General features: G+C 38.1%; 1 protein-coding gene across 7 annotated transcripts in view; it reads right to left on the bottom strand.

Moving 5' to 3' along the window:
- Positions 1-24,022, bottom strand: part of LOC129239553 (broad-complex core protein isoforms 1/2/3/4/5) — an 89,694-nt gene that overhangs the window by 9,431 nt on the left and 56,241 nt on the right. For 2 of the 7 annotated variants that reach the window (XM_054875130.1, XM_054875131.1), the window contains exons 3-7: positions 23,464-23,652; positions 22,982-23,396; positions 22,631-22,895; positions 22,421-22,563; positions 21,922-21,972 (exon numbers count right to left, since the gene is read on the bottom strand). In XM_054875130.1, coding sequence (XP_054731105.1) covers positions 21,922-21,972; positions 22,421-22,563; positions 22,631-22,895; positions 22,982-23,396; positions 23,464-23,652 — 1,063 coding nt within the window. Of the gene's footprint in view, positions 1-4,205; positions 14,567-21,921; positions 21,973-22,420; positions 22,567-22,630; positions 22,896-22,981; positions 23,397-23,463; positions 23,653-24,022 lie in introns of those variants that run through there. The other 5 variants (XM_054875124.1, XM_054875125.1, XM_054875127.1 and 2 more) reach the window with 5 other exon arrangements.

Here is a 24,022-nt window from a genome sequence, read left to right as displayed (position 1 = left end):
AGCTAAAGGATGAGATAATTCTTCACTTTAACGGCATAGAACCTCAATTATGCCTCAGTATCATCGAAAATTTGAACCATCGGATGGAGGTGTGCCGCTGAGGTCGCGGCGGCTATTTGGCCAATATTTTGCTCTATACGTAATTGAGCTATACCAATATTATCAGAATAAAGAGAAATGACAATAATTTCCTAAAAAAATTGTATTTTATTTAAAATCAATACCGGCCCTTGAAACTTAACCACCCTTTATTTGTGTCGTGCGTCATATTCTTGTCCGTAAATGAAGGGATCTACAACTTTAAGTCGACTTCGAGCGGCCGCTGGTTTTTCTTATAAGGAGCTTTTTCATAGCAGAAATATACTCCGAGGCTTGTCATTGCCTACCGAGAGGTGACCACTATTAGAAAAAACCTTTTCCATCGTTTACTGTTTTTACGCCCGGAATTTCGAATCTGTGCACTTTCCAATGGTAGTCACGCAACAACCCATTCCACTACGATGGCCGCCAAACGTTAGACGCCGTAATAGAATGACTTAAAGAACGCGATAATTTAGAAAATGTAACACTTAGCGGTAAACCGAACTCACTGATGGTCAGAGAAGTGCGTCAAATATTAAAAGAAAATCAAGAAACAGGTCCCCTGTGATACCACTGTGCGACACATTTATTTTCCTTCGCGCAATCATTTCGTGGCTATTATGAACTACAGGACTGGTCCTATCCCCACGCTAGGCAGTTCCGTAAGAGAATTGAAAAAGTATCTGTCTAGAAAACCTGCTTTGATTTTAGCTAAGGCTGCACAATTGCAAACGAGTGTATATTTCTATGCGCTAACGATCCCAAAGATACAGCTTTCGATGCCAAAATGTGGATACTTTTCAACACAAAGCGTTTGGAAGCAACTCCCCAAAGTTCTAATACAAACAGGATAAAGTGCGTGAACGGAGAGCACAAAAGACCATGAGGTCGAAGGTCGAAGTGCAAACCTCGATGTAATCTAAAGTGCGGAAACACAAAATTGTATTAAAAAGTGACGTTTCGTGATCTGTTCTGTTCGAAGAATGGAGGAAAAGAACCGAATGTTGAGGCTGTTTAGAAAAATTATGGTATTATACGCAATATTGAGCAACTTGTCCACTTTACAGAAAAAAAGCAAAATACTTTCGTGAGCAAAAATTTCTATTTCAATTTGGTATTTTTTTGTATTGCTTAGTTTATGTGAAAAATAACGGTTATTTTTAAACTTTGCTGAATTAAGTACGTAGTATAAACCTCTGTTGAAATAAATTATAAAATATATAAAAATTTGAAATGAACCTGATCGCCTTATAAATATTATAAATTATCACAAAATACTTATGTGCGCCACTGTATATATTTTGATATGTAGTCACCAGTGTGCGTAGCGTAGAACTTAAATATGCGTAAGTGGAAATTCATATAAGCTTTTCATCTATTTTAAACGAGGTCTTCTTGGCTGCCTTACGAAAGGGCACAAAAAGCAAAACGCTCAATATTTTCACATTTTTTCATAGTTGGTTTTTTATTTCAAATAATAACTCAAACAATTTTCTTACTCTCTTCTGTTATGTATTTAATTATTTACGAAAATACTTTGTCGTTTTGTTGTTGTCACCTTTTTTGATAATTCCTTTTTTACTTATTTAGTTTTATAAATTTTGTCGTTTTGTTTTACTTTTGTGTTGCTATTGAAACAATCATATTTGTATGTATGTCTATTAGCACATACAGTAGTACATACAGTTGCTGAAGTTATTTGTTTAATAATTTTATTAACTTCATCATATAACCAAAGAGTACTCACAAGTGTCGTGGACGAATATGTCTAAAAACCTTCCACACTTTCGGAAAAGTAAGTGCCATAGGGTGCAGATTTGCGACTCGACTGGATTTAGATATATTATATATATATATATATATATATATATATATATATATATATATATGTTTTGTTGTATTTTTAAAATCACTGCAGTTTTAAGAATTCGCAAACAATTATTTATTTTATGGAGATAGTGTTTTTAAATCATTTTAATTGCAACCTAAACCATTCAACAAAAAACTTTGCCTTATTCATTTTTGTTCGAATAAAATGTTTGTTGTCAGCAAGAAAGGGGATCGATTGCAAAACTTTAGAGTACAAATTGCCGATGTCAGTAGATCTTTTAAATGAGAGCATTAAAAAGGCTCTCTGTTGCTTTTAGTTGTCATCACCCAGCTGTTTAAACTCATTTCTCTCTCATAAATGCACATCTTTGCAGAGCTATGAAGAGAACGCACCAGGGGAAAATTGACTGTGTGAAGTGGAAAATGTTACAACTAGAAATTGAAATCAAAAAACACCTCTCTTCGCTCACACTACGGTCGTGGTGTGGTCAGCTGCTAACGTCTTGTGATGCACTCAATTGCCGCTCATCACTGAGAGTACCAATGCCGGCTGGCTTTGCAAACTTGTGTGGCCAATTGGGCGCTTTTAACGCTGTTTTAACAGTCGGATGATTCGTAAAAGGAAAAAGCAAAGAGAGATCTCAGCAAAGAGATATATTGCGAATTTTTGAATGAAAGATTTGGGTGCGCGAATTATATTTAGATCGACAAAAATATGGACACTTTCAGCTTTGCGCAAGTTGCAAGATACGAGGAACAATTCTAGAATGAATATACATCTCAATTCAAATTAAATGGCATTTATAAATGGCAAATCTCAATGGTATTTATTAAATTTTCATCAAATATTTTTGGAAAGCAAAAGTAAATATAATATAATCTCTTTAATCTACCTAAAATTCACAAATGAAAGGCAGGGATGTTCAATTTTTAATGTCCGAACGCCAGACGGTTTTCTATGAAGAATTTTTTCATGACAAAAATGCAATATTTTGGTGTTTGGTGTTTGGAATCCAGGCACTCCGAACAGTAGAGACGCATCAACTCATTCGGATACGTTGGTCATAGTTGGTGTATGGTCCGAAGCGACCTACTTTTAAGACGATATCATAATTTTGAGTAAGTAATAATTATTTTGGTTGTTATTGACCAATTCGTGTTTCTCTTAATTCTCAAATTCATGCGCTCTAGTTTAAATGCAGCACCAGGCTGTAAATAACCTATCAAACTGAATACTGGCGTAGAACAATCGAAGGAAATAACAGGTGCTTGCTGCTAGAGCAAATCAAGGGCACGTTATGGCACTAAGCTCAGCAGAAGGGGTTTTCCTGCAGGGTGCTTGCAGCACAGAGCAATAGCAATACGACCAACTAACTTTTCCATCATCTAACAGTCAAACCAGAGAATGTTAATGAACGCCGTGAGTTACTTTCAGAACTTTATTAAAATTTATTACAGTGCCAATTTTTGTTTTTATTTACTTTATTTTTTTTTAACCCTTTTGAATCATCGCTCGAAATGCGTGATGTACTCGAAATACCTTGCGTCCATAATGCCTGTCGTCGACAAGATTTTTACTGTTTGTTCTAATGAAAAATAATTTTATTTATTTTCTTCAAACTTAAGCAAAAAAAATAATTTATTGCGCATTATTCCGTTCTTGGTGATAAGAGAGTGTTTTTGTACACGCGAATTGTTCCGTCGAATGATCCAAAAGGGTTAATACCCTTTATTTTTTGTTTTAATATGATCGAAAAAAAGTTCGTGTAATAAATTTCATTTATACGCCTCTCATTTCAAAAATAAGAAAATAGTAAAAAAATGTATATACACTGAACGAATTTGACAGAATCGGCTGGTGGGATGACGTAGCAGAAGATACGAATCGGTTAGGTTACGAAAAACTAAGAATGTGTTAGTGGTATACGAAAAAAATTAACACAATGTCACTTCGTTGCCGTCTGAACCAGGACTGATTGGACGAGTGTGCGAATATGTGTGAAATTATTGTGCAGATTTTGGCTGGTGAACACTCCCATGGTGTGGTAGTGAAAGCTCGTCTCACAATTGTTTTTTTTTTTCACCATAGTTATTGGTTAAACTTGGTAAATCTATCGTTCCTGGGTGAAATGTAGGGGTGAGAGATGTGTGGTGCTTTTAATTCCTGTGGTGCAAAACTCAGTGCAGTGTCTATATCGTTCATGTTGTCAAATCCCTTACTAGCAAATGTTTCAAAATTCAAGTGTACAAAAAATATTGTACTTAACAGTAACATTTGCGCCTTCCCATTTCTTTAACATTCTCTGGTCAAACCGTTGAATTTTGTGGAAGACAAATAGCGGAAGTTCTCACATATCAATCCCCTCTCCAGCTGGTCAAACAATTCGCGCAATCTTCGTGTGGTAGTAAAAAGTGAAGAATTTGAAAAAATAAACACAAAAAAAGACTGTGCTTTTTCACGTGACTATTTTCACATTGATTGATTTATATATGTATGTATGTGTGTATGCATGTAAATAATAACAGATTCGTCGTTTGCTCTGGCTTTCATTGTTTATGATAAATGTTGTGGTATTTCTGTCGCTGCAATATTCATTTAGTTTATTTGATCATAATTAGGATAGTTATTATTTTTGGTTGTTGTTGTTGTTGCTGTTATGACTTACGAGCGTTTATGATAATTCAAAAATCGCTCATCAATGCGCCTCACTTGGCTCTTCTGTTCCGTTCTATGTCTTTTTTTGTCTTTTGTTTTATGTTTTATGTTCTCTGTTTGCTATTTGCTATTTGCTGTGATTTATGGTCTATGGTTTGCTCGATGCTCGATGCTCGATGCTCTATGATCTACAGTAGGTCTATGGACTATGGTCTATGGTCTATGGTTATGTTTGTATTCTAAGCACATGTAGCTGCGTGCTATGCACATATTTATCAATTAAGAAAACAAGAAGAGATAGAGTTGCTATTTTTTGTTTTGATTACAGTTGTTATGTTTTTATTGTAGTAAGTTTTCAATATTTCCATAATGCTATATAGTTTGAGATGGAAGTAGTTTAATGGTAGTGGATACAGAGTGTATGAGAGGATTTATATATGAGTGTTTGTGTATGCGTGTGTGTGTGTGTTGGCGTGAGTGTTTATGTTTGTTTGGAGTTTGTTTATGTGTGTATGTATGTATGCGTGGCGTATGTCTGTTTGGAAATTAGGATGTTTGCATGTATGGCGGGTCTGTTGGTGCTGCTGATGGATTTACCTTAGAGCTATTTTCGTTTTTTACGGATACTTTATAGTGTTTTATGCGTCCTTCGTACATTCTAAATCATCTGTAATATAAAACTAATGTAAAGCGCCTAAAAGGACACAAGTTGTAGACGTTGAACGTACAAGTGTATAGTATATGTAAATATGTATGCATGTAAATGTGTTTGTAAACAGCATTTAATTAAAAAATTCACAAAAACAAAACGATTATTACGATTATATTAACTTTTACAATTTCTCCTTCATTTTCTCTTACTCATTTCTTATATTACAATATTTAAAATATTTACAATTACCCTTAAATTACTTATTATTCAATGAAATCTAATTGTTTTTAACCATTTTTGTTTTCCTTTTGCTTCGCTGTTGCGACTTTAGTGTACAATTACTTTCGGGTTTCTCATTTCATACATATTTTTACATTTTATATAAAATTTTATTTGCTATTTAGAGGATTTTTATTTTGCCGTTATGCGTTTTTGCCTTTTTTCTTATTTTTTTTTTATTTAATTTTTTGCTTCTTCGCACAAACTCAGTAGTTCATTTCTACATATATGTACATACGTGTGTGTGTGTTTGTGTGTGAGTGTGTGTTTATATATGTATATATGTAATATTTAAAGCATATATAAAAAAACGATTAATTTTCTAAACTATATTTATGTGTGTATATGTATATTAGTGAATTTAATTCGTAAGTGTGTTAGTAAAGCACTTAAGTTCAAACTAAGTATGTGTGTGTATATGCCATAAAAAATGAAGAAATCATATAACGCACATACGCACAAGTACTACATACGAGTGTAAAAAAGATGCGGATTTCGGCGCCACTTTGCCACATAAAAGTGATTTGAATTTTCCGAATGCCAACTAATACTTAAGCTTCTAATTTATTCGTGCCGGACTAAACGTGCCCGACCATATACCGTATTTTAAGTCTATCTTAATATTGTCGCATAAAAATGTAAAAAAAGAAATACCGCACGTAATGCATAAAAAAAGTTTTGAACTCCTCATGCGCCGCCGCTCGGGGGGACGCCATGACAAAGGTGGTAAATCAACCGCAAATTATAAGCAAATAAATGTTTTAAAAATTAAAAATAAAAATGTCTTAAAACAAAAAAATATTTGCATGTACTTGTAAATAATAAAATTTGGTATCGAATTGTTAAAAACAGACTTTCTCCTCCAAAAATACAATATTTTATTTGATTTTTGATTTCGCTAAAATACTAAAAAAAATAACAGTAATCGTAAGTTTTCGAGTCTAATCAACGTTTTTTCTCCAATTTTTTGTGCAGATAAAAAGTCGTACAAACCTCCACATTTTGGGTGTGAATTAATTTTTGGTTTTTCTAAAATTTTACTTCTTTCGAAATGCCAATTTTCAGTCTTCTTTAAATGAAAAGCAAAAAATTATTTCTCATTTCTCGTTTTTACTTTATCCTCAATATTCTAAATATAATAATGCAAAAATTTTGATTTCATCAATGTGTGCATGTGTGCGTGTGTCCAAACACACACATTTTTACACGCCACTTAAAATGCCAATTAATCACGAATCACAATTTTTTAGTCACAATTTCCCAATACCGATAGAGTCGTAAATATCATAAAAGTTTACAAAAAAAAAAACAAAAACAATATTTTTTGAAATGTTAAAATATTTTTGTTGCATATTTTTGCGTTAAAAGTTTTTTTTTTCATAATTTGTAATTGTCCTAAAACCTATCAGTCCTTGCTGCGGTTGCCAGCAAACTCATATCTCTGCGCATATCAAAAAACAAAAAAACCAAAAAAAAGGGTTTTTGAGCTTGAAAATTTTTACGTAAGCCAAAAAGCTTTGAAATAAAATTATTACAAATTTTGCAGCCAAGCTAAGAGTTTTGAGTTTCATCAATGAGTTCATGGAAAACCGTCATGATTTTGGAAGTTTTTATTAGTTTTTGCTTATAGATTTCTGTTAAAAAGTTTTGGAATCGAATTCACATCCGCATTTGAGAAGTAAAATTAGGAAAAAATTCTTTACAATAAATGACAAGTCGCTAATATATTTCTTTTGCTATTTACAAAGTATCATTTACGTACATTTACACGTGTATATGTATATAAATATATTTGCAGTTTATGTATAGGTGTGTGTATAACGAAACTCGTCTTCTCTTCCCCCTGCGCTTAGCCTAATTAGTTTAAAACTTTGAAAATCCTATGCGCTGCCCGCAAACTTTTCATAATTTGTATATCTACACACATACAGATGTATTCCACTGTATTCGTATTGGTATGTACATACACGTCTTATATTAATAGGTATATAATAGGTAAACGCTTACATACATTGGCTATATAAAGAGTGATTTCTGCTTGCATCTATGCATGTGTTTTTACATTGTTTATATGTATTGTATGTATATATGTATGGTAACAGCACAGATAAACGAAATTTCTACACAAGTTATACATGCACAGATGCTATTGTTGTTGTTGTATGTCTGCATGTTCATACTATGTATCCAATTGAGAGTACACAATAAGTCCACTAAAGTAGTATGCGCTCGAGCGCCTATATGTATACGCCTGTAGGCTAGTATGTGAGGGTGGGCATTCAGCGTGCCGTCCTCACGCACGCGTGGGTCATGCGTTACGATTTGTTTACTTTCTTTTACTTTTATTTCAGTCGCTTTCCTTCTTATCATAAATGGGAAAACAGAATACTAACACTAATCTTGTATTGTCAACAAATAAAAATTGCACATCTCATTATTATCAATCTACCTCCGCATTAGTGTGTGTGTGTGTGTGTGTGTATAGGTGTCTGTTGCTAGTTCTCTCATTTGACGGTAGCTGTAGTTAAAAATAGTTCATGAAGCACCCCGCTCGAAACCGCTTCATTTGCATGAGTGCGTGTGTGTGTGTTCGTTTGTGTTTGTCGTTTGTTTTATTTCTCATTGTCTAAATATTGCCCAACTACACTAAGTATGTAATTTGGGAGCTTTCCGCAGTCCCACGTCAACAATTTTTCGCACACGCCTAAATATTATAAATATGGAAAACTAAAAATAAAATCAAATAAAATTTCTCTAACAGTCTTCAATTCATGCCGAACCCATCCCACGCCTTGTTCTCAGTAGTCGAAATCAATAAAATGTAGTCTTGTATGTACAATTCCGCAAATATTTCTCCAATCATGTCCGTCATGTGCGAATGCGTGTGAGTGTGTTTGTAAGCGTGAGTTCGTATGTGTGTAGGAGCACATCGTCATATCGCATATTTGCTCGGTCCTTCTCACTTTGCGCCTGTGTGTGCGCCCGCTTCAGCAGCGCTGCCAGTGCACCGTTCGGCGCTCAATCAGCTCTGCGCCTAAATTAAACTAAGGTTTTATAAAATATCTGTGCACGCGTGATGCTTTCACTAAAAGTACATTTCCATGCATGTAAAAGTCAATGATGTTGTACATCGAAAAATAATGTTTTGTTCGTAAAACTCAAAAAAGAGATGTAAAAAATCACAGTTTTGCATTCTTGCGTTTTTCAATTCAACAATTTTAGTTTGTTCTCGTTTTTCTTCTTCTTTTCTCCTTCTTTTCTTCCTCTTCTTTTTATTCCTTTTTTTCTTGTTTTTTTTTTTTGCTATTCATACTTTTTGTGCTTGCATTCTTTTTTGTTTGTATGTTTGCTTTAAAAATGTTCAGCTCGTTTCACTGTGGGAGGGTCGGTCGGTCGCTCGCTTTGTGTCGAACTTTTTTAGTGTTTAAAGTCTCTGCTTAATTTTCACATTTTTGGTCACTTAGTCTTTTGTGGTTTTTTTGTTTTTTTGAATTGGTCACTTCATCGGTACGATCGGTTTATCGCTTTAGTACTTGTGGCATTCACAACAGTCCATGCTGTGCTGCTCAGTGCTCTAGTAAATTCATGCGCTCGTAATGCTCGCTTCCACCGCCACCTCCACCGCCGCTACTAACACCGGCGTAGTGATCCATTTGCGTTAGGTCCACAGTCGGCGGTAGCTGGTGTCCATATGGCAAATCAACCATTGTCGTTACGGGCAGTGTTCCCTGTCCTATCGCCGACATCGGGCTCATACTGGCGGAGAGCGTGGGCGGTGGTGGCTGCGGCGTGTTCAGAGCAACATGGAAGAGCTGCTGCAGCAGGTGATGTTGATCTTATAAGAAATCCATACAGGGCTTCACCATATTGGGTGAAGACTGCTGCTGTCCACCGTGTGAGAGTTGCACTGTGGGTCCAGCACCACCTCCACCTGCGACCGCGGCCGCGCCTACAATCGGTGAGAGTAATAGTTCCGCCGCGGCGGCAGCTGCCGCAGCTGCTGCTGCCACCGCATTGCCATTGCCACCTGCGCCGACGCTATTGTTGGCAACCGCTGCGGCGCCCAACGAGCTGAGTGACTGATGCAGCCGACTGCTGGGGCTGCCACCGGTCACACCGCCGCCCACCGCGCTACTGTGATGAAAGTACGAGTGATGGTTCTTCTGACGGCGATGGTAGATGCTCTTGTGGTTGTTGAGGCTATTCAGCGTGCGAAAGACTTTATGGCACAAATTACAAACGGCATTATTGAGCGGCTGGAGGTGCTGCTGCTCCTTGTGCCGTTTCAGCGTCAGCTTTGTGCTGAGTAATTTACCGCATACGTCGCATCGGTGGCAGGCGCTTAGTGGCAGCGGCAAAAGTAGGCGACTACTACCCCCAACCATGTCGCCACCGCGCGTCGAGGAGAGTATGCCAGCCGCAGAGCCGCCCGAACCGCGGCCGGTGGGCGAAGGCGAGAGCGAGGAACGGCGATGGTGCAACAGGTGGTGATGATCCAATGGCGAGCCGGTGCGCGACAAGTGATGGTGGTGGTGGGCGGATGCTGCTAGATCGTGGTGGGCGTGCAGATGGTGGGACGGTAACATGGCGAGCGGCAATTGTTGGTGGCTAAAGTGTGGATGCTGGTGGGTATGATGCGGTGACGGTGGTTTCATATGTTGCGGCGGTGGTGGTGGCGGTGGTGTAGACGCAATCACATCGGATGGTGACGAGGCGGTCGAATGATGGGATTGTATATGGTGTGGCTGCTCGCTGGCTGGTCGCTTCGGCATGCGCTGGTCTGGCGAGCGCGGACTGCAGTCGGTGGTCGAACGGTCCAAGTCGCGTTCGCTGCGCATGTGGTGGGAGTGCAATTGTTGTTGCTGCTGTTGGTGATGCGGTGAGGATGATTGCTGTTGTTGTTGCTGGTGGTGATGGAGGTGTTGGTGTTGTTGTTGCTGTTGAAGATGATGATGATTGTGGAACTGGTGAGTGGTGCTTGTAGTGGTGGCTGTGGTAGTGGTGGTGGAATGGTGGAGATGTTCGTGTTGCAGTTTTTGGTTGCTACTACTACTTGTATTGGGACTGCCACCGGGTATTATAACGCCACCAAGCAGGTTGGTACTTCCACCTATACGACATATAGGAAGAGAAGAAAAAAAGAGACAATAGTGACTTTGTTTGCTTGCTATCAGTTTTCGTTTTTTTTTTGTATTTTTTTTTAGTTAATTGTTTGTATTTGGTTTGGTTTATTGTTTGTTTTGGTTTTAGTATTCTTGTTTTGTTGGTTTGCTCGTTTTTTTTACTTGATTTTTTTCTGTTTCAGCAGTTTTTTGGTGAACCCACCGTCGTTTAGTCAGTGTGTCCAGGTCTGTTAGCTGAGTGTTTTTGCTCTTGTTTTGTGCTACTTGATGTTCATCAGTTCGGTTTGGTGTTTGGTGTAAATTTCGATATTGTCACGTGAGTGTTTTGTGGCTTTTTTGTGTCAATGTCTTTGTACACTAACAAATCCAGGCTCAAAAATGTATCATTAAAATTTCATAATAAATCAATCTCGACATGAAAAATGCGAACTAAATGTTCCAACGCTAGACTTTCTGGTTCTTGATGCAGAAATATTCATTCGCTCTATATGTTTGGCTTTTGGCACGCATTTATTGCAGTTCTTGTTTTTGACAACAAACTAAACTAATCCGTTGTTTGTGTGAAGCCGTTTCTTTGCTCTGCCGGATTCAATTTCTGCCGCTGAAGTGGATCGACATTGTTCTGGGAATGGGATTGTGTTTCGTTTCAAACCCACACACATACAAAAGCACAATGCACGACGAGCAGGCGCTGCCACGGCAATGAAACAAGCGCCCAGCACAGGGTGTAGCAGCACCAGACCTTGCTTTCATTGCCGGCGGCAGCGCTTTCTCCGCGCGCATTGCCTTCCGGACGTAAGCTGATTGCGGACTGTGGAGTCCCAATACCATTGGAACCAATTGCTATAATTTCTCTGATCTGCGATTGAGTTACGTTGCGGCGATGTACGTAATTGCTAGTGTTAGAATTTTGAAACAAAAACGTAAGATAAACAAAACATGCTTTGAGTCGGCGACTGAAATCGGCGAAATCACTGCGAACGAGTGAATTTTGTGAATTTTTGTTTTGGTTTTCTGTTCTTTTCGCGTTAATTTCTGAGTTGCCTGTTAGGCAAAAAATTTTGAATTATTTTTATGTAATTTTGAAACATTTTTGGCCTGATTGATTTGTAGAATTGATTTTAATATTTTTTTTAATACCCTTTTTGTTTTTTGTTTTTGTTCTCTTTTAAGCTTTTATGGTTTTTTGTCACTAGTGTCTCTTTTGATGCTTCTCTTTCCTTTATAATCGTAATAAATGTTTTTTTTTTCGAGGTTAAAGGAGGTACACCAACCTGCAACCCACTAAGCCCGTGGCAAAAGCGGCAACACTTAGTGCGCGCCAATTTCGCCCTTGTCGGCTTCAGCTGTTTGGGTGGGTGCGGGGTGGCAGTGGTAGTAATAGTATTTTGCAGTGGTAATAACAGCAGTAGAAGGCACGTGGGCATGTGGAAGGGGTAGGGGTGAGGTAAGGGTTGGGGGTGATGTAGTTGGCGATTTTTGGGATTCACTTATTTTTTTTTCAATGTTTTCATTTTTACTTTCGAATTTTAAAAGAAATAATTTTAAATGCGGTAACTAAAAAATAATTAATTTGGTTTTGCATTCAAATAAAAAAGTGTATTTTTTTCAAATCCAATTGGAGTTTATGTGAGGACAATTGATGATGAGAAATGTGTATTGATTTGTTGCTTGATTGGTTGCATTCGTGGTAGTGTTTTCTAATTTACAATCTCAACTATGTATTGCTTTGCGCGCTTCGAGTTGGAAGGCCTCGAGGCAAACCGGTATACCAATTGGTTCCAGCACGGCCACACGATTGTGATAGCGGAAACACACATACGCTTTTACTTGTATACACAGCGTTCATGGCAGTGGACTATTTGCATACTTTCAACATACCTGGACTTACAGTACATACAACATTCCATACACTGTAGTTGTTTGTTTGTGAGGTTTAAAAATATTTAATATTCCTTCTTTAATATTTAAAACATAACATTTTTGCGTACGCTAAATTACGCACGTATTTATAGGTATGTATGTATATGTGTATATATATGAATATAAACAAAGTTCTTTATTCGCTAACTATGTACTAGATTAACAATACGTTAATGTGCTTGTATATGCATATGTATAGGTGTATACATACGTACACATATATATGTATGAATATGTTTATCAGTAAACGAATTTATTAAAAACGAACACAACTGAAGTAAAAAGTATCTCGATCGGTCGCAAAGTGCCTAAGCCTAGCCAAATACGAAGTACTCAGTGATATATCTAAAATATTTACATGCTATGATTATTCCGTTAACTTCCACCTTCGGTTGATTGAGCGCGCACATGCGCAGTAATGGCGTTCACTCGGTCGCTCGGTCGGTCGGTCGGTCGGCCCTTCGCTCCAATTGAGTGATCGCGCTGTCAATTATTTGTAGCTTTTTTCGTTATAAAAGATTCATAGCAAATAGGCGGATTAAAAATACGTACATATCTAAGGCGTTATTTCTGTTGTAAGTTTGAGAACATTAAAGCCATTTTATCGGTCGCACCTTTGTTTACAGTTGCCTGTGAGAGCGCGCTTGTAACGGCCGGGCGCGTAAATACTTCGCGTCACTTGCCTGCCTCTGCTTAATCTACACTTCTGCTCTTCCCCCTCCCTGTTTAATCTTATTGCTTTTATTCGCTTAGTCGCGCTCAAACGGCATATACTCTGTATCCTTTATTACTGCTTATAAGTATTCTTATAAGCACGCATGTCTATATATCTGAACGAGTTAAGTTCTTAACGCACTTGCGTCCAGACCTGCCTTAAGCCTACTTAGTCTGCATAACGGTTATTTAAAATTACTCTACACCTAAGTATGTTAACGAGCACCTGAAAACATAACAACGTTACCACATGCGCTCCTAGCGTCTATCCCCAGCGCGTCTATGCGTCTTTTGTGGTTGGCCCGCCCGTTGCGTTTGCTTAAAAATTTACATTGGTCAGGTAATCAAAGTACATGAAACCCTATGAGGATGAACGATGGTTCACCGGCGAGTAGTAGGGATTGTGCATCACAGCTACGCCGGCCAAGGCCGGTGACTGTGTCACGTCGGCACCGCTCACACTCTCCTGCTTCGGCTGTTTCAGGTTCCGATGGTAGATGCTCTTGTGGTTGCGCAGACTATTCAGCGAGCTGTAGACGCGCTTGCAGATGTTGCAGACGGGCTCCTTGGTTGGACGCATGTGCACGTTTTGGATGTGGCGCTTGAGACGCGTCAACGAGGACAGGTTCTTGTTGCATGGATCGCAGCGAAAATCGTCACCACCACCGGCGCCGCCACCGCTAGAGGTGTTCAGGTTACCGCCGGAGGTATTCAGTGCATTGGCGCCCGATACGCCAGCTGCGCTGCTTGAGGCCGCCGCCATGTTGGCCATAGCGGCAGCAGCAGCGGCTGCGGCAAACATTTGCGACTGTTGGACGGCACTGCTGGTGTTGCTGATGCCGCCGTTGTTGTTGTTACAACCGTTTCCGGCACTGCTGCTGACATTCTGTCCATGTTGTGGATGCTGCTGGTGCTGATGGTGGTGATGGTGATGATGCTGGTGCTGGTGCTGGGAGTTGGCCTGCATGAGGGCGGCGGGCAAGAGGCTGGACGTGTTGGTGGCGTTCGAGTTGCTGCCGCCGGCGCTGTTGCTGCTGCAATTGCCGCTGCCACTGCCATTGTTTGAGGCATTGCAGTTGGCGGAGAATGTGGTGAGATTAAGGCCACAAATGCTCGAGGCTGTTGGGCGTTCGAAGGGACAAGTGGCACAGTTAAGAGGATTGTTGTTGCGATGGGCATTTATATTGGAATTGGTGTGGCGATTGTTGAAATTGTTGATGTTGTTGTTGTAGTAGTTGATGTGGCAGTTGAGATTGTTATTATTGTTGTTGTAGTAAATAGATTTGTGGCAATTTGTCGTCAGTTGACCTGACGACAAGGTGGAAGAAAGGCATAAAACGTTGCATTAGCCCAAAAGACAAAAGTCAGTTCAGCGAGTTAGGTATTAACGAGTGGAAAAAACTAATGGTAACGGTAACTACGAACAATCTTTAACAAATTTTGCGGAAACGAAATGGAATTTCGACTGAAAATTGTACGATTGCGAATACTAATTTTTCTCTTTTTTTATATTTTTTTTTTTTTTTTGTAATATTTGTACTCTTGCCTGATTTCGCTGGCGTTGGTTGGCTAACCGCAGTCGCAGTCGCAACCAGCGCCGATGCATAATTTAACTTTGGATTTATTTATTTATATTTTGGTTTTCTTTGCATATATTTCTGTATAGACTTATTTGCTTTTATGCTTTTATGAAATGCTGTGCTGTGCTGACACTTTGCAAATGTGGAAAAATTTATTTCTTTTTTGATTGTTTACATTCCTTAACTCGTGCGCCTAGCAGGGAAGTGGGTGGCAGGAGGGAGTGTTTATGGTTGCGAATTCGTTGCAGTTCACGCAGCAATACATACATACACAGCCTCTACAGGACCTTGAGTTGGATTTGGATTTGCTTTTGGATGGGTGGTCTGTGAAGTGTTGACTCGAAATGGTGATTTAATTTTTTTTTTCGCTCTCGACATAAAACCAGATTTGCATATCTGCGAATTTTTCACTTCAATTTACTTTTACTAATTCGCTTAGCTGCTGCATGACACATTTATATGGGACTTTTTGGTATCGTTCCAAGAATTTTGTTAATTAGTTGTTTTTGTGTAGCGTGTGTGTGTGTTCAACACCATCACCATTGTGTGTGTAGTGGAGTAATTTAATTGCGTGATATTTTTATATTTTTCTCAGTCTTCTCTGCATTTATGCATTGCATAGATTTTAATAATACTTTAGGAGTTGTTGTTGTAATTTTGCAGTATAACTTAAAAGAAACATGAATATTTCTGTACTTTGGAGGGACTTTGGTAGAGCAAACGAATTCCAATTTTTGTTTTTTTACAATAGGGCAACTCTCAAGCTGCGGGGTATTTGTTGTTTTTTTTTTTTTGTTTGTTTTTATTATTTTCTTGATTAGGGTGAGAGGAAATGCGGATACTCGTGGGGGGGGGGGTGAGCGTGAGTTATTACTTTGGGGTGTGGGTTTGGGGCTTTTGGACAGGAAGTTGGGTGCTTTCAATTTTACGCCTTCAAATTAACTACTTAGTTTAGATACAATTTTGTGTTGGAATAAAAATTTACAAATATGAAGCTGGTATGATTTTCTTTTAATTTTTATAAAAAAAATATTTCTAATATGCTTTCAACAGCCAAAAGAAGCATTAAATGCGATTTCTGTGCTGCCTTTCTAGTGTCGGCCGAATTATGGCGGCCTCGCTAATGTTTGTTGCCGAATTTGTTAGTGTACGTTTAATTGTAGCGCACAGTGTGCATAACACTCTGCAATTTTCGCAACGACCTTCGTTCTAATTTTTAGGATTGCGCTACACGACCGAGTGTTTTATTTGTGTTGTTATTGTTGTTGTTGTTTGTGATTGCAGTTTGTTTCTGATTACTTTGTGGTGGTTTGTTCATTTCAAATTTGTCCTGTTACCAATGTGTTCATAGATATACGTATAATTTGGAATTGTTGTGCTTGCTAACGTCTGGCTAGTGTGTTTGTTGTTGTATTTGCAATAATTATACTTTAAATCCTTACTTGACTAACGAGTACATAAATAATAAAACATAACTTAAGAAATATTGTGAATTTGGAGTGTTTTGCAGGAAAAGCGCGTTGGCAACTTTCGCATGTCATAGGCGGACGTCTGAACACACCCTAATAGCTGAAGACAGCGTGCTTGAAATGACGCTGGAGCGCAAGAGTTAAGTTTTTGAAAATAACAAAAATCAATCCGTTGTCCTTGCACCTGTTTAGTGTTGATGAGTGTCTGTGTGAAATTGAAGAACTTTCGTGTTTTTAATAATTAATTTTGAATGCGTGCGAATGGGTGCGCCAAATGTGTGTTGGGTCAGGTCTGAACTTTGGTATATAATTTCCGATTGTTTGTGTTGCATTGTCACATAAATTTTTCTAAATATTTCATATATTTAATTTCTTAAATTTGTTTTGCTTTTTCAAAATCTTTTCACACTACTGTTCATAGAGCTTTTTGCTGAATTTTTGCGCCTTAAATGTATATTTGTATGCATACAATAGTTTCCAATCGTAAATGCAAATACTTAATTTTAACTTAAAATTTAAATTTTACAATTTTGCTACTGAGATTTCGGAACTTAAAACTAAAAAAACTCATTTGTTTAACTCCACCAATTATACGTGTGTATGTAAATTTTCAATAGCTTATATAGTACGTACGTTTGTTTGTATTTACTTGTATATGTTTGCTTGCACTGATCATAAACGTTCACTGAGTTAGCTATGTATGTGTGTTTGTATCGTTTCGTAGTGAACGATAAATAAAATGTTTCCAAATTTTTGTTCTTCATATTCCTCGTGATTAGTTATCGAATTAAGCGCAACATTTGATTAGTAGAGAGGCACGTGGTTTTCCAATTTGTTATTAGTAGCTTGTTATTGTTGTATATTTGGTTAGTGTTCATTTGTTTTTGTTAGTTTTGGAACTTATAACAAGCGATTTGAGCATAGGTAGAACGAAAAATTCGATTAGCAGTGTGTGAAGGAGTGATTAGAGAGGGGTGTGTGTGTGTGGTGCGCGTGTGTGTGTGTATGTGAGTGTGAGAGAGATAATGAGTTAGTTAGTCGGCATGGGCACTAAGAGTAAGAGTTAGTAAAACTATGTGTGAGTGCATGTGAGCTTGGGTGGGGAACCATTAACAACAAAGCAGTTCCGTTATTTTTCATGTATCTGCTTGTGTTCGCACCGATCGCAACTCTAGCCAAAGTGAGAGCGCTCAAGTGCTCTTATATATACTATGGTATATGTATGTGTGTGTGTGTGGGTGTCTGGTTAATAACATTTGGGGCTTGGTTTTTGGTTTTAATTTAAAGGGGTTGAAGTTTAATTTAAAGGGGTTGAAGTTCTTGAGTACAAAATTTTGAATTGACAATGCTTTTTGAAGTAACGCGGCAACTGGGGCGGCGAAGTGGGTGCGAGGTGGAGTGGGACTTTATGCTAATATGGTTATTTGTGTGTACAGCCAATCTGTTTGTTTTTAATTCGGTAAAAAGTGCGTCTTTCACGGTTTTGCGAAAAGTTAAAATTAAACAAAAAAAAAAAAGAAAAAAAACAATAACAATAAAAATTGTTCCTATATGAAGTAAAAAAAGCAAACGAAGAAAAGTTGCAACCTGGTCTCTCTTTCGTGCACTGAGTGTATTCGGTTTTGTTTTTAACTTTGCACACTCTCGTATTCGTAAGAAATGGCGCTAAACTTGGATAGTGGTGAATTTACCAATTCAGACGCATTAGGGTTGCTCATACGCCCGAACTTGTTTGCCATATTTGTTGTGTGTTTGTACGTTTGTTTGTTACGCATGATACGCAACAATCTTTGATACCTGAGTTAGTTGGTAGTGGAAAATAGTACAAATTATTTGCAACATTGAATGAAAAACACAACGAAAATTTTTATGTGTGGTGAAAAAAAACAACAAGTAGTTATTAAACTCAAAAGAGGCGAACACTATGCAATAAGTATGTATGTATGTATACGTAAGTATGCGTAAATTGCAAATGCGGCGTTCCAACAAATGCGGAGGCCAGCAATGGTTTGCGTTGTTATTTTTTAATCATTTTTTTTTCGTTAAATGGCAAACAAAAACGATTAGAATTACAAATAAATATTTTTTTAGATGTTTTTAATCATAACCTAAGGGTTAATAAACGTTCAATATGCCATATTCAATATTTTCGAAATAAAAATGTGTAAACGAAACTTTTTGAATGTTCTGTTGACATTTTGTTGTTCTATAATAATTATTTAATTATCAATAACACACATACACGACGATAAGTTGATAAATTTCAAAAGATGTTCACTTTAACAGTAAAAAGTGTGTACAAAACTGAAGTATGAACAGAAAGCACATTTATTTATAACGAAAAAACGACAAAATCAAAATTTAAAACACACTTGTGTCGCAGCTCGAAAAACTTCAAACATTGAAAATAAACAGAAAAAAAAATTATTAATTAAATGAGCTTCTTATTACAAATTGTTTTTTTCTTTACAAACATATGAATCTTTATAGAAAAAAAAAAATTTTTAGCAGTGTTAAATTGTGAAACTAAACATTCAAAAATATATATGTATGTATATGGATGTATGTGTACAGCTTTGTTTATACAGAACACAAAAAGTATGCAATTACAAATTGTAAATATTTTGCAACATAACGAAAACATAGACAACGAAAAATGTTGTAAATATTACGGATAAATGTATTTAGGTACGAATATGAGTAAGTAGAAATAGAAAATTTTCATTGGTTTATTCTCATAAAATACGAATACAAAATTAGCACACAAAAACAAATAGCACGGAAAATATATATTTTGAGCTATGCTTCCTCTACTGTCTTGGCAGCCTTGGGGAAAACTTACAAGCCTCGGGCTTCGCAATAATTACAGTGCTGCCATTACACTAGTTTTTTTTCCATATGTTTGCAACATTTTTTATTCATTCTGTTGTTTTTTGGTTTTATTTTTGCTTTTAGTGGCTCCGTCAAACAAATACGTTGGGGTTTACGGCGTGCGTTGGACTTACGTTACAAGGAATGCGTGAGAAACGCGCTTCGCATGGGAGCCCTGATTATGAAGCTTGTGAACGGATATGCAACGAGGACGATTCAACTTTTTTATTTCATTTTACAAAAAAAAATGTTTCTTACACCTTACAGTAAAGCCACCATAAAGCGGTTTCGTGCCGAATAAAGCGAAGAAAAAAGAAGAAGAAGCGAGGTGAGAAAAAGGAGCAGCAGACAGACACCACAATTTTACCAATTTAATAAGAAAAAAACAACAAAATGCGCTGCTGCGGCGCTCAAAAGTAATTAATTTGTTTAGAAAAGCTAGCAGCCACATAGAGCATGCGAAAGTATGCCTGCAAGTGTGTGTGTGACTTTCCAAATAAACTTCAAATGAACTTCACACATCCGCTGAAAGTGTGAAACTTGTTGCTGCGCAACTACGATGTATTATTTATTGCTTAATTAGGCGTTGAAATGCTGCAAACGCATACGCATACGTTTATGCGCCCACACGTATGCAACAAAAATTATACAAGCCAGAGCTGCCGCGTGGTTGTGCGTAGGTGCGCCTGTGTCTGTGCCTAATCAAAATTAAACTTAAACACTTTTGCGGCGATTAACGCACACATAAAAGCGAGTGAATTGTAGTCGCTAGCGACAGCAGCGGAAGGGTTCGCTTACACGCCGCATATTCACTAGTTTGTTAGAATTGTTTTGCTGGTAATAGCCAAGCGCAGAGGGGGCGGCAGTGTGTGCCAAGTACGTAGTGCAGAGTAGCTGTAGCCGCAAGCCACAACTTCGCACACACATTCCACGCACACACACACACAAATACACAAATAGTGGCACGTAAGCGTGCGTAATCTCTATTTTGTGATTGTTTTTGGATGTGTTCATGCCTGCTTGTGTGAGGCTGCTGTAAAATTTGCACTTTCACTTAAATAGACAAAACTTTTGCCATTATCACACACATACGCACACACACACACACACGCACACATATGCTCTGTGGCATGCTGCACCACAGTTTTGTTGCGCAGCAAATTGTTGAGGTCGGCCGCAACATAAAGGCATCAATTAAAATTTCTCCACACACTCAAGAGCAAGGGATGGAAGCCAACAGCCATCAGACATCAGCAGGCCGTCCATTGTGCCATCAACCTGTGCCCTCTTGACAATCGGCCCGGCTGCCTGACAGCAGCTCGTACGAGCGAGTGATGTGTGGAAAATGTGCGCTAAATAATTGATGCGGCATGTGGCTTAGCACATAGTTGGAGCCAAAGCATGCGTGTGTGTTGGAGCTGGGCGCCTGGCGCAGTTGATAGCTGCTGAGATTGTAAAAGTGAAGTGTTTGCTAGTTGTTGCCACCAGCAATGTGGCATGGCGCTTGAGTTTGTTATTATAATGCGAAAAACTGGTTAATTAATTTCTAACACTAACACTAACACAAAACAACTAACTGGGTGTGCCAGCACTAATCGGTTTTGCGGTGGGAGATTTTAACTGATTTCAGCGCGCTTTCAGCTGCTTTCAGCTGCTTTTTCGTTCCCTTCTTCTGCTTCTTTTGTTTCTTTTTTCTTCGTCAGCTTTGTTGTTACTTTTCGAATAGCATTTCATTCGATTCTTTATGGTCCTTTACTGCTGCACTTGTGGAGGGGATACAAATGAAATGAGTATTTACCATCGAAACAATCAAATAAGAAAGAAATTTCCTGCTGCTTATGTAAATCTATTTTCATCAACAAAATACTTAGTTGTTAAAATGAGTTTGTTTTTCAAACCAACAACAAAAAAGAAAGAAATACGCTTTCTTGTTAAAAGTGCTCGAAATTGAGTTCTAAATGCCAGTGAACGCAGTGCTTCCAGAAGCGGTGCATCAAATGATGATGACGATGAGCCTCGCATATGAGATGTGATTGTGTTGAAGGAATTAAAATACATTTACATATGCATAAATGTATGTGTGTGTATAAAAAAATTAAGTTGGAAAAAATTTAAACACCAAGACAATGATTTGCGTTAGACGAATTTGCATTATCGGCTATTAAATTAGTATTGAATGTTAGGAGATGTGCGGTTGGAAATCAAATGAGAAACCTGTGTACGGCATGAATTGGTGCATTGATGAGACGCGTGGGCGCTATCCACTAACGCCTTCCAATTTAGAAAAATTAATAAATAAAATCACTTCTTATTCCACTGCGTCCTTGGCATTTAACTATTTTTTTTTTCTTTTATAAAAAATTAAATTGTATTTTTTGTTTTTGCTTTTCAAGGAGCTTGGTTATCTATGGATTTATGGTTTAGATTTTGCTTTCCCTTTTTCATTTTTAATTGCCTAGTGAAATCGGTTTAAATTATTTTAAATAAATAAACCAAAAGTTAAATAAATTGACAAAAAAAAATTAATCAGTAGAGAAATTATTATAATTTTCATGTAAAAGAATGTTATGGAGTACTGATTTTTGATTAAAAATTTTCCGTAGTTAAAAATGTAATAAAAAATAATTAAATTAGGAAAATACTTGCATTTGATGTAAGAATGTAAAGGAATGAATTTGAATTGATTTGAATTGAAATGTTCGGAAAGAGCGAATAGAAGTATGTATGGAAGCGGCGTACTCACCTTGCGGAGAAACTGATAATTCGGCGGCAGACTGTAGTTGCGAGTTAAAACCTGCAATTGAAAAGACATTTGTAAAATCGTTGCAAAAGTCGCGAGCAAAAATGTTCCTTGTCATAAGTAAAAGCTCTTCACAACACAGGCGTGAGCTTTCACATTCAAATTCATGCGCGTGAAAGCTCATATTTTATATAAACAAAAAACATACTTTTGAGCTTTTGTCAAATGAAACGAGCTCTTAAGTAACAAATGCTTGAGCTTTCATCATAAAAGCTCACATGATGCCTAAAAGCACTAGGAACTGTTAAGTAACAAATACTTGAACTTTCACCATTAAAGCCCAAACGATGCTCACATACGCTTGATGTCAGCACCAAAAATTAGTGAGCTCATTACTGATGTATTTGCATAAAGTTAAAAGTGAGAATCAAAATTTACGTATTGTGCGGAGCTTTTACTGCCAGGGCTTTGCCATCTAAACTTTCATTTCAAGTACACTCACCAGCTAACGCGGCAGGATCTAGACCGCTCATGGGGAAATTGAAGGGGCCCGGGGGAAATAACTTGCTCTCAGCCGGTGACATCATATATGACGGTGGAGGATGCGGTGGCATATTGTTATCGATCTCCTCATCGTTTCCCGAACTGCTGTACACAATTTCGTTAAGCTTACATCACAAAAATCAATGTCTCACTCATTTATGTGGCTTACCTCAATGAACCTTTGCCGCCATCGCCGCTGCTCGATCGATTCGCCTCATGTTCGCCAGTGGAGTCGTTGCTGTGCTCATCGACCACTGTTGGATTGTTATTCGAGCAGACCAGCTCCATGGGTTCCGATTTGACGTCGTCGGCAGTGCGTGTCAGCGGCGATGATGTTAAACTGCCGCTGACCTTGTCGCTATTGGCGATGCCATTGCCATTGCCAGTGTCGCTATTAGCATTCCCGTTATTACCATTGCCAGAGGGTCCGTTACCTAAACGTGATTTTTTTTATTAATAACAGCGCAAATAAATGAATATGAGACATTTTTTTTACTCAATCACTTTAACAAGCACTTACGTTTCTCTTCCTTCAGAGGCGGTGTATTGTTATTGTTGTGTTTGATGGTTGAGAAATCGGCAGGTGTCAATTGCGGGGATGAGCTGCGTTGGTGCACGATTTCGGGGCTATTATTACTGCTCGACGGCAAACCGTTATCGGGTCCGCGTAGACGTTTCATAGCATTATTCGAGTCCTCAGCCGATGGTGTGGAATTGTTCCGTTCGCGTCGGAGCATAGCCATGCTGCGCTTAAACAGTTGGCTGTTAATGTGTGTGGAGGCCAATGGCAGTTGTTGGGATGGAGGTGGTGGTGGGGGTGAGCCACTGCTGCGCGAATACAGCACCGACTCTTCGTGCAGGGCATTGTGGTGTGTGTTGTGAGGAGGGCGTGTGGCGTTGGCCGCATTTGCCAGATTTTGTATTTGAGCTAATTGCTGTAGGAAAGCGGAAGTAGCATAAATTAGGAGAAATTTCTATATTATTGACAGTATGAAAACTTACACTATGAGTTTCCTCGGCCTGTTGCTGTGTGAGACCCGAGACTCGAAGTACCTCTGCCGTTTTAAGGAAGGACTGCAAGGACTTTTGGTGCACATTCACCTCGCCGTGATAAATGAATTCAACCAGCGAGTGTAGATCGAGAAAATTTACATCTTGCAGTAGAATTACTGGATGTTTGCAAGGTGTGCTCTGCAAAAGTAAAGGAAGGAAAACAAATGAGATGATATTCATTGTAAAGTATGAAATTTTGTATAAGTATTGGAATATTAAAGTTAAAGAATATTTTGAATGATGTTTGCGGAAGTTCTATTAAATACGAATGCTAGGGTATTAAGTCCCTTGTCGTTGTTGTTGTAGCAGCATAAACGTTCCCCATATATGTAAGGGGAACGGTGCGGGAGTGATAAGTCCTTGGCCGAATAAAAATCCGGGTCTTTCCGGTAACGTGGAGCCGACTGACGTGGGAATGGGACTGAACTCTACAAGTAAACAATAACAATCAGAGGTAGACCTAGCATTTTTAATAGACGAAATCCTGATTACTGCCATAAAATAAGAC

The sequence above is a fragment of the Anastrepha obliqua genome, chromosome 2 (genome assembly GCF_027943255.1).
Source record: "Anastrepha obliqua isolate idAnaObli1 chromosome 2, idAnaObli1_1.0, whole genome shotgun sequence".
Lineage (NCBI taxonomy): Eukaryota > Metazoa > Arthropoda > Insecta > Diptera > Tephritidae > Anastrepha > Anastrepha obliqua.
The sequence above is the reverse complement of the archived record's forward strand: the minus strand, read 5'-3'. Positions and strand labels throughout refer to the sequence as shown.